This window comes from Macrobrachium rosenbergii, chromosome 18, assembly GCF_040412425.1.
Source record: "Macrobrachium rosenbergii isolate ZJJX-2024 chromosome 18, ASM4041242v1, whole genome shotgun sequence".
Classification (NCBI taxonomy): Eukaryota; Metazoa; Arthropoda; class Malacostraca; order Decapoda; family Palaemonidae; genus Macrobrachium; species Macrobrachium rosenbergii.
This window is the reverse complement of record NC_089758.1, coordinates 22329234-22344233: the sequence shown is the minus strand read 5'-3', so window position 1 is coordinate 22344233 and position 15000 is coordinate 22329234. Positions and strand designations below refer to the sequence as shown.

General features: G+C 32.6%; 1 protein-coding gene across 2 annotated transcripts in view; it reads right to left on the bottom strand.

Annotated features, from left to right (window-relative positions):
• LOC136848187 (collagen alpha-1(XVIII) chain-like) overlaps positions 1-15000 on the bottom strand; it is a 79257-nt gene that overhangs the window by 13839 nt on the left and 50418 nt on the right. Inside the window, exons 5-14 of one of the 2 annotated variants that reach the window (XM_067120494.1) lie at positions 14420-14566; positions 13312-13524; positions 9543-9572; positions 6999-7169; positions 5907-6006; positions 5244-5405; positions 4138-4277; positions 3629-3742; positions 1688-1787; positions 429-598 (exon numbers count right to left, since the gene is read on the bottom strand). In XM_067120494.1, coding sequence (XP_066976595.1) covers positions 429-598; positions 1688-1787; positions 3629-3742; positions 4138-4277; positions 5244-5405; positions 5907-6006; positions 6999-7169; positions 9543-9572; positions 13312-13524; positions 14420-14566 — 1347 coding nt within the window. The remainder of the gene's footprint in view (positions 1-428; positions 599-1687; positions 1788-3628; positions 3743-4137; positions 4278-5243; positions 5406-5906; positions 6007-6998; positions 7170-9542; positions 9573-13311; positions 13525-14419; positions 14567-15000) is intronic. The other variant, XM_067120495.1, reaches the window with a different exon arrangement.

Sequence of the window (15000 nt, the reverse complement as noted above, 5' to 3'; positions counted from 1 at the left end):
CTTTTATTTTCCATTGGTAATGCAATGAACTAGCCTATCAAAAAGTTTCATGGAAAAGAGAATGGGAAATTATATATAAAACACTAGCTTCGCATCACTTCAGATTGAAAAGAAGGAGAAGAAGAAGAAGAAGAAGAAGAAGAAGAAGAAGAAGAAGAAGAAGAAGAAGAAGAAGACCCAGGCACACAAACTAAGACATCAGGAAGAAACTTGAACAGGAAGCATCGCCTAGAAATTATATATAAAATCTTAGCTTCATATCACTTCAGATTGAAAAGAAGAAGATGGAGAAGAAGAAAAAGAAGAGGAAGGGGAGGAGAAAGATGAAGACAGAAGAAGAAGATGAATAACAACAAGACTCAAATAGACAGACTAAGGCATCCGGAAGAATCTCGAACAAGAAGCATCACCCAGAGACCCGCCCTTACCACAAGTCCGTAGACGCCACCTTCCAGATACGAGGCACCGCGCCCCATGGCACTAGTAGCGGGACCAGGGGGGCCTGGTGGTCCTGGTGGGCCTCTCTCTCCTTTTTCACCTCTAATGCCAGAACCGTCGTAAGCGGCGAATGTTGTGTCTAGGGTTGTCGCGTAGGGACCTTGAAAAAAAACATAAGAGTTGAATTTGTAAATGAGACATTTATTTTTGTCCTCATTTAAGAGGTGTTGGGTCGAGCGCCACTGGGTTTTAATCTGCACCTTTTCCCGGATTTTGGGTTTCTCATTATTTATCGTTTCAATGGCTCTGATTTTTTCTCTTTCAAAGAGGAACGTATATTATCTAATTATCTATGTATCTATCTATACATACAGTATATGCATACATACACACACACACACACCATATACACACATATGTATATATATATATATATACACGTACACACATGTATATACATGTGTGTGTGCATTATATATATATATATATATATATATATATATATATATATATATATATATATATATATATATATATATATATATGTGTGTGTGTGTGTGTATTTATGTTTATGAGTTTATTAATATTACAAATTCATATGTAAGTAACTATAAAGCTTCCGGAGATGAAATCAAATCCACTTTGAGACACGGATTCTCTTAATTTAGAAATTACAGATCGAATTTGATTGATAAAGTACATGCATTAATACCGAAGGGATGAGATATTTAGTTGCATAAATTCATTGACGTTAAGAAGTAAGACGATAATTATAATTAGCTGGTCATTAGGAGATGTCCAGTATAGATATATGACTAAAGCGCCGTATAATAGTTTATGTTTATTTGTTATTTGAGTCACAATCTGATACCGTTTTTGTTTATTTGTTATTGAGTCACATTGATTGTTATATGAATCACAATGTGATTCTGTTTATGTTTATTTGTTATATGAATAACAATTGCGAACTAATTTTATCAAACACACTTCACTATGGGATAATAGTTTTACTGTATTTCGATAAAAAGTTTAAGGGCATATCTTTATATTTAATACTTTCATATGAGAGAGAGAGAGAGAGAGAGAGAGAGAGAGAGAGAGAGAGAGAGAGAGAAACTTATTCCTTTTTAAAATTATGAGTCATTAGACAGGCTTTTAGATTAGATCATTAGGAGCAAAATTAAATGGAAACTATTTATTTATTTTTCTGTAATGAATGACGTACTTAGAAAATCTCTTCGTTATTTACCTGGGGGAGATGGGGGGCCAGGGGGACCTGGTGGACCAGGTGGACCTGCTGGTCCTTTCTTCCCAGGGGCGCCATTGAGACCTGCGTCGCCTTTCTGACCCTGCAGAGGGAGGGATTAGAAACATCTGATGAATTTCGAAAAGGTAATGATCAAATCTGATCATCATCTATAGGCCATTGTGAATGAAATTGTGTTCCATGGATGAAGATGGAATCTAAAAGATAGAATCTAATGTGATTCCAAATGCATATGATAGAAAACTCTAATGCTGAGAGAATGTAATGTAATTCCAAATACATATGATAGAAAACTCTAATTCTGAGAGAATCTAATGTAATTTCAAATGCATATGGTAGAAAACTCTAAAGCTGAGAGAATCTAATGTAATTCCAATTGAATATGGTGGACAACTCTAATGCTGAATCTAATTTAATTCCAATTGTATATGGTGGAAAACTCTAATGCTGAGAGAATCTAAAGTAGTTCAAAATGCATATGGCGGAAAACTCCAATGCTGATATAATCTAATGTAATTCAAAAATAAATTTGGTGGAAAACTCCAATTTAGAGGGAATCTAATGTACTTCCAAATGCTTATCGTGGAAAACTCAAATTCTGGGAGAATCTAATGTAATTTCAAATGTAAATGGTTGGAAAAACTCCAATGGTGAGAGAATCTAATATAATTCCAAATGCATATGGAGGACAACTCTAATGCCGAGAGAATCTAATGTAATTTCAAAGGACTGGAAAGAGCCTAATGGAATGCTGGAGGAACTGAGAGAATGGAGTTTCAAAAGACTGATGGTTTATGAATGTATGTTACATGATATTATTTGATAGCAAGTAAACCTAAAAAATTGCTTTTAATTAAATAGTACGTAAATGTGACATATTGAATTTTACTTTACAACCTTCATTTGTATGAGAATATATATATATATATATATATATATATATATATATATATATATATATATATATATATATATATATATTATATCATATCAATTAATTTATCAATTTTACTTTTACTTTAATTGACTTTAGAAGTATACAGGGCATCGAGCATTAATATCAATTTCAAATGTCAGGAGGCAGATTTTCCTTTATTCTTTATTCCTCATTTCTGTTCAGTAAAGCTGCACTATAGATTTGTTGCCGTAAGAAAGACGACAAAACCTGACAATGAAAAATACATTAAAAAATTATCAGCCAGAACAATAAAATTTGCGACGAAGAAGCAAAAAATTCCATCTTAAATGTAAATGAAACGTCAGCTTGATCACGTTTTGTTTTTAATGAGAAATAGGTTCACATTTACTTTTCTCACCCTCTTGTACCAAGTAAAAGTCGACACAAGGAGAGTAATTTTTACTGTCAATAGTAAATGCAACTAAAGTGATGAAATTTATAACAAAAACAATTATTTTCATTTTGTATTCCGCATAGGAAAGCAATAACTGGTTTTTGTACAATCGGCAACAAAAGCAATGGAATGTTAAAATTTTCATTTTTTATTTTGTATCCCGTCAAGGAAAGAAATAATTGCTTTTAGTACAATCGGAAACAAAAGCAATGAAATTTTCAAAGTTTTATTTTTTATTTTGTATTCTGTCTAGGAAAGCAATAATTTTTTAGCACAACTGGCAACAGAAGCAATGAAATTAAATTTTTATTTTTTGTTTTGTATTCCATCTGGGAAAGCAATAATTGTTTTTAGTACAATTGTCAATAAAAGCAGTGAATGAAATTTTCAATTTTCATTCTACATTTTGTATTCCGTCTAGGAAAGCAATAACTGTTGTCAGTACAATCGGCAACGAGAGCAATGATTTTTTTGTATCTTTTATTCCGTCTAGGAAAGCAATAATTGTTTTTAGTACAATCGGCGACAAAAATAATGAAATTCTTAAAATTTTGTATTCAGGTAAAATTACCTTAACTTCGAGAACTGTTCCATTAGCTAGTTGGACAGGACCTGGTTCGCCTGCTTCACCCTTAGGTCCTGGGTTTCCTGGTCTTCCCTCGGGGCCCTCTTCACCTGGTTCACCCTGGTATATGATGAAATAGGATAAGAGAGAGAGAGAGAGAGAGAGAGAGAGAGAGAGAGAGAGAGAGAGAGAGAGAATCAGATTTATTCTTAACTAAAAGTAAAAAGTATAAAAGCAAACTATGGCATTTCTGCCGTTATATAACCCTATTCCTTTTTTGATGAAAAATCAGGTTTTCTATTCAACTGAGATTAAAAGTTAAATTAGTATCCATAAGAAGATAAAATTCCCAATGACCCCCTTGAAAAATAATGTACTTGTAACAGCTTTAAACGCTCAGGAAACATCTCCCAAACAATCACCCTAAATTATTGAACTATCTCGTTACATTAGAATCAGCCGGTCTTTGCGTATATATATAAATTCACTTCCACCTCATCCAAGCTTATCCTCACCATGGGTCCGGGAGGGCCTGGGTATCCAGGTGGTCCCTGGGGGCCTTGCCGTCCTTCCTCTCCTTTGGCACCTGGCCGACCTGGGGCTCCTGGAAGACCGTCTTCACCCTTGGGCATCACCATCTCGATCCTTTCAGCAACTGCAGAGAATAGCATTGAGTCAATAAATAAATGCTGGAATTAATATGAATGTATAAATGAACATTGGAGTTCAAAAAAAAGGAAGACAAACTACTTGACAATTGGTACCCTGGGATATAATTTGGGCGTAGTTCTAAATTACTTTCATGCTAAAGAATGAAAAATAGCCATAACTGCAGAAGGATTTGGATTAAGTGAATAAATGAACATTAGAACTAAAAAAGTAAGCTGAAAAAAATACTTAATAATTAGTACCTTTGGGATATAATTTGGGCATAAAAATTTCTAAATTGCTTTCATCTTAAAGAATGAAATACAGCCATACACGTGCGGACGTTTTTTCTTCAGAAATTTATGTTTCAGAATTTCAGTATTTATGTTTATTTGGCCTGAAGGTTTTAATAATTAATAATATATCGAAGGTGAAACCGCTGTGGGATATCTATCATAATGTCGAGTATATCTTGGAATTATCTCCTTTTCATGTTGATTAACATTATCTCGATTGTTCTAAGTTAAGTATATCTTAGTTTAACCAGACCACTGAGCTGATTAACAGCTCTCCTAGGGCTGGCCCGAAGGATTAGACTTATTGGTTACCTAGCAACGGGACCTACAGCTTATTGTGGAATCCGATTGTTCTAGCATGAACACCTTGGGCCAGTTACTGATCTCAGAAAGCTTTGGTTACATTTAATTAAAATGTAACAACACAGTCAAGATAACCTCTTTCGGTCAGTCAGGACCAATTTTGCGAAAGCTTTTATTTCAAAGCAGTAAAATGGTACTCAGATGCCCAATAAAATTTGAATTAGACAGGAAGTAGTCAGAAATATTAATTATGAATTCCATAATCATAGAAATATATAGACATAGACACTATCCATTTTATACAGTATATGCAAAGATTTAAAAGGAAAGTGAGCCAAAAGTCCTGCTAGACTAAAAAAAATGGTTTTAATTACTCGTGCGTAGGTTGGTTATTTGACCGGCATTGTTCTCGACGAAGAACTTAAGGGAAGAAAGAATTTCCGTTCGAAGTTCCTCAGGGCTGTAGAACTGACTTCCTTTTAGGCCGGGTGGTCCTCGAGGGCCGGGGCGTCCTTCTCCGATGTCGCCTTTGTCTCCTGAAGGTGCAAAAAATATATAAATATTATATGCAAGATGATAAATAGCTTGATGGGGCCATTCACTCATTCATTCTCTCGTAAACTCTCCTACCTTCAGAGATAGCTTCATAGGCACTAGTTAATTGTCATGTATGTGTACATTCTTATGTATAATAGTGTATATTTACATCTGATACATAACTAACAGCAGGACCTAAGTCGCTTCAAGAAGGGGAAAAGAAAGAATGGATAGAAAACATTAAATCTTGAAAAAAAAATTGGAGAAATATCTTACTGACAGAGTCAAGGAAAGAGCAAGAGATGTTTGGTTAAAAAATGATTGTGAGCACTGAATGAAGAGCCAAGGGAGTAAAGAAAGTTAAAGAAAAACGACCAGGGAGAAATTTCGATCACAAGGAGAACCATAGCCTAGAAAAAGTAAAAGAGTAAATGAGTAAATAAACAGATGAATATCATAGTCTTATTGAGAATATTTAAGAAAAGTGCAGATTTTTCTACCTTTCTGCCCTTTGTGACCCACTGAGCCTGGCAGGCCATCTACTCCTGGGGGACCGCGAGTTCCTTTGTCACCAACGCGACCACTTCTGCCTTGAATACCCTGCAGCAGGAGAAGTGGTGGAGTAGATTAGAGATATAGCCATTGGTTGAGTGATATCGTATGGCCGACTGGTGTCACAATAAATATAGTCATTAACGGGATATGCTGCTTCCCATCGCCTTTGTAATCTGCCTCATGTTTTTCCCGATGATCAAGTGAAAATTGTATTCATAGCTATTTGAGTTATTGCCTCACCAAGTTAAGACTTTGTTAATTAGGTTTAGTTGTTATGATGAGTTGCACTTGCTTTTCTTATCGGTTAACGTGGATTCCGGAACACCATACCCCTTATCAAGTCTCAGGTCAGGAATGAAGTTTTACCATATAGAGGTCTGATAGCTGACTTAATTTATGAAACATGTCCCTCATTTGACAGCAAATGGGCACTAAATCTTTTTAACTTTAGGGATAAGGGAAAAATTGCAGATTAAGATAACCAACCAAAAAGCTTCAACTACCTTTAGGTACTCTGCAGGAACAAAAATTACCAAAAAATTACAGATTGCATATTAAGATAACCATTTAACAGCAAATGGACATTAAATCTAAATAACTTTCGGGATAAGGAAACAATTACCGTACATTAAATATAGATAACTTTAGGGATAAGGAAAGAATTGCCGTACATTAAATCTAAATTACTTTAGGGGTAAGGAAAAAATTACTGCACATTAAAACTAAATTACTTTAGGGATAAGGAAACCATTACCGTACATTAAATCTAAATAACTTTAGGGATGAGAGAGTAATTACTGTACATTAAATCTTAGAAACTTTAGGGATAAAGAAATAATTACTCTACATTAAATCTAAATAACTTTCGGGATAAGGAAACATTTACATATTAAGAAAACCAATCAAGCAGTTTCCACCACTTTGAATTACTCTACAGAAAAAATAATCAACCTAAAATTATCCATTACCGTCCAATCAACTACATTTATTATCCAGAGACTGATACCAAAAAAATACCCATTTCACTAAAAACTGACCTCTTCTCCCTTAGTACCCTTGGGTCCAGGGAGTCCACGGTCGCCTTTTTCCCCAGGGTGTCCTCTCACGCCCCTTGGTCCGGGTTCGCCAGGAAGACCACGCCTTCCTGGGGCGCCTGGTTCCCCAGTTTGCATAACAGGCATCACGTCTGGGTCGATAACTCCGTCCACCTGAATTAAAAAAAAAAAAGAAAGACACCTTTATATGGACTGACTTACTATACTTGCTTATAAATATTTATTGTTTTCATTCACAATACTTTAAAGCATAAATGTAAGGGAGTATACGTGGCGATCATTTGAAAAATTATTGAAAGTATATATATATATATATATGTGTGTGTGTGTGTATATATACTATATATATGTATATATGTATATATATATATATATATATATATATATATATATATATATATATATATATATATATATATATATATATATATATAAGCAGAATCCTGAAATTATTATGTTCACACCATTCTCTCAAAATTATACAAAAAAAAGGGTTTATTTCGTAATATTCAAAATACTTTGGTGTAGGATGCAGAATATCCATGCGCAGTGTCAATTCTGTTACGTTTTCATCAATTCAGCATTCTCTGTGTTATAGCATAGCTGAGCCAGTAATGAAAACTAAGATATTTCAAGTTAAAAAATGTCAGATATTCATTCTCAACCAGAATATTGTTTTTCGGGCCATTTATATTGCGAGATGAAACCCCCGCCCCCCTCTCTCTCTCTCTCTCTCTCTCTCTCTCTCTCTCTCTCTCTCTCTCTGTCTCTGTCTTTTCATGTTGAAGCTATAACATGACTTTAAATAGTTTTGCCAAATATCTTTATTTAATATTTATATTTAAATATATTGAAATATCTATATAGAGAGATGAATCCTCTCTCTCTCTCTCTCTCTCTCTCTCTCTCTCTCTCTCTCTCTCTCTCTCTCTCTCTCTCTCTCTCTCTCTTTATGTTGGTGCTATAACATGACTTTAAATATTTTTACCAAATATTTATATTTAAATCTATGTTCAAATATTTACATTGAAATGTCTATATAGCGAGATAAATTCTCTCTCTCTCTCTCTCTCTCTCTCTCTCTCTCTCTCTCTCTCTCTCTCTAGTCTTTTTTATGTTGAAGCTATTACATGACTCTGAATATTTTTACCAAACATTTATATTTAGATTTATATTCAAATATTTGTTTAAATATTTATATAGCGAGATGAATCATCTCTCTCTCTCTCTCTCTCTCTCTCTCTCTCTCTCTCTCTCTCTCTCTCTCTCTCTCTCTCTCGTCCTCCTCATGTTGAAACTGCGACATTATTATGAATATTTTTACTCAATAACCAAATTGACTGTAAGTGTTCATGTTCCTGTTTAAGTCATTATGATGTTTAAAGTTAATCTCTGAATAGAATATTTTATATTACTTCGCTACTGAAGTGAAAAGCTAAGACAATCGAATGCTTTTGCATTGCTTTTGATAAAATGCAAAATGAAACATTTATGAATGAATATTAACTCATTGCCATACTGTGATAAATAAGGTATTAGACAATGAGAGTATAATAAAGTATACAGATGTATGAAGGCGTAAAAATGTATGTAGAGAATGTATGAAGATAGCCAAGACGTATCTGAAGAGAAAAATCAATAGTTGAGACTTTACTTTCATGCATTCTTCCAGTATTATGATCAGGCTATGCAAATCAGTGTAAAAAACGCGACACACTTGCTTCTAACAAACAAACAAATTACATTGCAAAGGAATAGATAAAGAAGCCTTCAGCCTCTATGAAAAATTGTTATTTTGGTTTTTATTATAAAATCCTTTTGGCAGTCGACGAATTCAAGAATAAATGATGAAAATAAGTGAATTAGTAATTAAAGTCAAATAAAATAAAAGTCTGTGGGTCAATGTTGTGTTATTGCGTGTTGATAGCTCAATGTTGTGGTACTGCATGTTGATAACTCAATGTTGTGTTACTGGACGTTGAGAGATCAATGTTGAGTTTTTTTATGTTGATAGCTCAAAGTTGTGCTATTGCATGTTGATAGCTGAATGTTGTGTTATTGCATGTTGATAGTTCATTGTTGTGTTACTGCATGTTGATTGCTTAATGTTGTGTCATTGCATGTTGGTAGCTCAATGCTGTGTTACTGCATGTTGATAGATCAATGTTGAGTTTTTGCATGTTGATAGCTCATTGTTGTGTTATTACATGTTGACAGATCAATGTTGATTGTTGCTTGTTGATAGCTCAAAGTTGCGCTATTCCGTTATAAATTAAGTTACCTTTAATTTCAATAAAAACTTACAATGTGAAAACATTACATTCAAAAATAAAAATTCTTATAGAAAAGAAACAAGAAAATTCCTAAAAAAAAAAGAAAGCGGAAAACGAGAACTCTTCAATTAATAGCAACTACCACTACTACCACCACCACCACCACTACTACCAGTCACTACCACTATCCCCGCTACTGTTTGCTGCTATCAATCAACTACCAAGCCTCTTTGCGTCAACAGGGCAGTCTTACCTGATAGCTAGATAGGTGCATCCACCCGGGCTAGCAACATCAAAGACAGGAATGGGAAATAAAAAAAGGAATTTGTATCACTTGGAATTTTTGGGGAAGTCTCAAAATCACTTAAGAATTGATAAGAATTGTCAGAAATAAAATTTCACTAAAACAAAAAGCACACGTATTGATTCCATAGAAGTAATTTACTTACAATTTTATCTATTTATTAATTTGTTAATTTATTTTTTGTTATAATAACTGATCTCTTTCTGTATTCCCTGTTACCTTCTGTTACTTCTTTCTTATGAACACCATATTCTTTGGAAGCTGGAATTCCAAGTCAGTGGCCTCTGTCGGCTTGTTCCTTATGAATAGGGTTCATCTTCTGAATAATAATAATAATAATAATAATAATAATAATAATAATAATAATAATAATAATAATAATAATAATAATAATAATAATAATAATAGTAATAATAATAAAACTGCTCTTTTTCCAGTGTTCTTCCTCTTCTGAAGAGGAGTAAGGTGAACTGGTTGGAATAACTTTGCCTTTAACTATCTTCTTTTTCTAACAGGAGTGGGTGAGAGCTGGTGACTTGACATTTGCAAGAGAATACGATGAAGACGAAGAAGGCCCCTCTGATTCAGCAGAAGGTTACGCTAGCAAAGGTACGATTGTTGTTCTTTAGGTAGTTTTATATATATATATATATATATATATATATATATATATATATATATATATATATATATATATATACATATATGTTCATATATATGTACATATATATGAATATATATATATATATATATATATATATATATATATATATATATATATATATATATATATATATATATATATATATATATATATATACATATATGTTCATATATATGTATATATATGAATATATATATATATATATATATATATATATATATATATATATATATATATATATATATATATATATATATATATATATATTCATATATATTCATATATATGTACATATATATGCATATATATAATATATATATATATATATATATATATATATATATATATATATATATATATATATAAGATATTAAACTATGTGGGTTTACTAATATGAACAGACCACCAAAATTTTCTTTAAGCCAAAATTAAATGCTATTTTATTTGAGAAATTAGCCTTAGTAGACAGTGAAAATATCACACAAAAATTCTGCAATATATACGTTTTGATACAGAACTTCTTCGTGTCAACGAACTTAAAATTCCTAATAGCAGCAATTAAAATGGCAGTAACAGCGTGCATAAAAGATAGCAGTAGTAAAAAGTAGTGATAATATCAGTAGCAGTGGTAGTAGCAGTTTATCCTGGATGGAAATTAAAATTTGAGCCAAACAAAAAATTAAAACTTCTGTCGAGATAACCCTAGAAGCAAGTAGTATTAGATAGTAGTACTGGTATTTAAAATGACAAATGTCTGAGGTCATTCTAGAGAAAGGAAAATGGGTAATCAAACATAAATGGAATTAAGAAGAAAAACTGTGAACCTCTTAGTTTTATATTTCGTAATCAACAGCAGCATAGTAGCATCATGACTGGAAAATAGCGGTAGAAGTATTAATGGCAGTAGTATTATAGCTTGAAAAGAATGGCAGGAGTAAATAACTATTAAAAAATAAGCGATCAAGCACCAATGCAAAATATAAATAAATAAAAAATAAAAACATAAAAAATAAAGAAAAAACGAAAAATATAAAATAAAAATAAAAAAAGGGTAATACTGTACTACTAGCAGTAAAAAGAAGTAATACTGTACTGCTAGCAGTAAAGGCAGAACTAGAAATAATAGTAACCGCAATTGTAATAGTAAAGTAGTAATTAACTAGTCAAGTGGAAATGGAAGTGAAAAAATAAAATAGCAAATAAAAAAAAAAAACGCGCCATGTTACGAAAACGTCAAAAAATCCATATCTTGAAGCCGAGTATCTTTAATTTCGTCTCTGAAATAGGTCTTGCATGGGTCCATGCGCGCGTACATGCGCGCCCGAAACTGTCAGGTTTGCCCGGGCAATTAGAAGTTATAATTGTGCCGAGGCCTTTTTCGGCTGCGTCGTATGACTCCGTAATATTCGCTTTTATTAATCGTCCCAATTATGCGAGTAGTACTATGCGTCCTTTATTTACATTAGGAGTATTAGGTTATTTAATTAGTCGGTATTATTTTCCGTTATGGGACATTTGCTCTGGAATTCTTCATATGTTTCTGTTTTCCCCCTCTGTCTTTTTCCATGATGGGGTTCACCTTCGCTGAATTTGCTTCCACCTCTTATTTATTTTTGTTTTTCTGACCTGGGCTGGATGAGGATATTGGGTTGCCCATTCCATTGGCTTCTAGTAGTAAGATATATATATATATATATATATATATATATATATATATATATATATATATATATATATATATATATATTATATTTATTTATAAATATATAAATATATATATATATTTATATACATGTATATATATACATATACATATATGTACGAGTATATATATAAATTCTAAGAACTGGTCAATTCATAATTGTATATATATGTAAATATATGTATATATATATATACATACATACATACATACATACATACATACATACATACATACATACATACATACATACATACATACATACATTTTCAAATTATAAATCAGTCCAAAGAAAGTTTTGTGAATTTTGCTGATTAGGCAAATCCTGTGTTAAAATCTTGCTTTTGGCGGCCTAAGTCAAAGTAACCATACGAATGTAATGAATTTTAAAGTTGTTTTGCTCAGAATCAGTCGTGTGCTTTCAGCTTAAATTCTGGTGTTTAGATACAGATTAAAGTTAATCAGACTGAATTTAATTGCGAATACAGAACTTGAATTCACATAAAACTTAAAAGTATTTTCTATTATATAACTCTGAATACGATTACGGATACAGGATACAGCAAAGCTTAAATCTAGTTGTACTTAAACATCTTAAATATAAATATATTGCTTATCTTGGTTACATATGGACCTTTGATATCCAGATGCGTATAATCAACTTAAATGTGTTTGTAGATGTATAGTATAAATTTTGTTGTAAATATGCCCCCTATATTCAGTTGTGTGGATGAGATAAAAAAAAAATTACGCATAAGCAGAACAAAGTCGACTGATCTTATGCAGCTGTGAATGTTACGTCGAATTTTCAAAGGCTGATGTTACTAACTCCTACCGTATCACTAATGTTACTAGTGTTAGTAGTGACGTCATTGTTGGATTGAAGAAAAATAGAAGTGTCGAGAGATTGGGATGGGAAATATTGCCAAGAGAATATTTATAATATTGATAATCTGGGGAACAACGTCCTTTGATGAATAGTGATGTAAATAGAAGAGAAATAATCAGAATATTTAGAGCTATATTGAAATGCGTGTCATTATTCAGCATCAGTTCAAAGATATATATCATCTGAAGAAAATTCTCATTTTGAAAAGAAGTCTTCTCGATGCCTTTTCATCTATGCATTTTCCTCACATAACGTGCAATGACACCATAACCAAATAACGCAAACTATAAAAAACAATGTGAAAATGAAAAACGAGTTCAAAGTGTAACAAATTTATGAAAAGTAAAAAACTAAAAAAAAAAAACATTAAACGAAAATTAAACCGTAATTATGTCCTCCAAAACGCCATCACGAAATGACATAAAATTAACAAATGAGGAAAAATTTCATATTAATTAATTACCGTCTTGGTTTCTTCTCTGCCCCATGTCCATCCTGGTGGTCCTGGTGGCCCTGGGGGTCCTACGGGGCCCTGTGGTCCTGGGGTACCGTCCACCCCTGGTTCTCCTTTAGGCCCTTGGAGTCCCTCGGGTCCAGGGGCGCCTAACTCCCCCCGGTCACCTTTTTCACCCCGACGGCCTGGGACGCCTCGTTCCCCCTGGGGGCCTGGGGTACCCTGCGTGGCATTGAAGGAAGGGGGGGGGGAAGAGTTAATCCTAAAATTTATTTTCAATATAATTTTTCTATGGCAATTCCTATATATGACTATGAATATGTTTTATTTTTATTTTATTTTTTACTGCATTCTTCCTACACTACAGTTTTTGTCAGATTTTAAGAAATAATTTTCTCTTGAATTTTATCCGAAAATTCATTTCTAATACCATTTTCATTACCATAGAAAATGGTAATAAAAATGAATTTTCGGATAAAATGTAAAGAGAACATTATATTTAGAAAAACTGATAAAAACTGTAGTTAAGAACGATGCAGTAATAATATTTTAATAGTCATATCATGTTCCAGAAATGGTTAAGCAATGCACTAAAGATAATAATATACATTTAAAAGTGAGCAAAGATAAAACAAGATAGGAACAATGCCAAAAGATATATGACAGCTGAAACAACTATTAAAATCAGTTATCAGTTACTGAAAGAAAAATCTTCTGATAAACTTGAAACTTGATTAGAATTTGGCAACCGTTTGCATATTCGTTGATTATCGTTCAAATAAGGCTATTTTGTTAGCGTTGCTTTATATAGATAATGACAGATAATTACAGTGAGTAAAAAGAAAATGTGCATAAAAGAAAAAATATATATGCATAAACAATATATATATATATATATATATATATGTATATATATATATATATATACTGTATTTATATACATGTATATATATATATGTATGTATATATATATATATATATATATATATATATATATATATATATATATATATATATATATATATTTATATACATGTATATATATATATATATATATATATATATATATATATATATATATATATATATATATATATATATATGCACATCCACTTACTGAAAGCCCGGGTGATCCAGGGACACCATCCCTCCCAGTGGTACCAGGTGGCCCTCTTGGGATATGGGATCTGACGACTTTCACCAGCGCAGTCACGTTGCAGCCACAGTGACCACCCGTGCCCCCGATCTCGTCAGCCCATTCCTCCTGAAATGTCGAAAAGCAGCCAGCCGTTAGAAAGTTGCGGATAAGATCTCTCTCTTTTTTTGGGGGGGAAGGGGCGAGGTTCAGGGACTGAATATTTATCTTGTCGCTTTAGCTTTTTGTTTATGCTAATTGGGATTTAGTCAACCTAACAATAGGGGAGACTTGGAGCTTACTGGGTCCTCAAAATGAATTATGAGACTACTGTGAGGCTCATCAGCCGTTAGAAAGTTACGGATGAGCTCTCTTTTTGTGGTGGGGGTGCCTTTAGCTTTTTGTTCATGCTAATCGAGATTTAGTTAGCCTAAGACTGGGGTAGAGTTTAGCCTTTTTATTCCTGAAAGTGAATAATGAGACTATTATGAGGCTCATCAAACCTCAGCAGCCTGTTTTCAAGGCTGACAAAGTATAATTTAGTGAAGGCGAGAAACCAACAC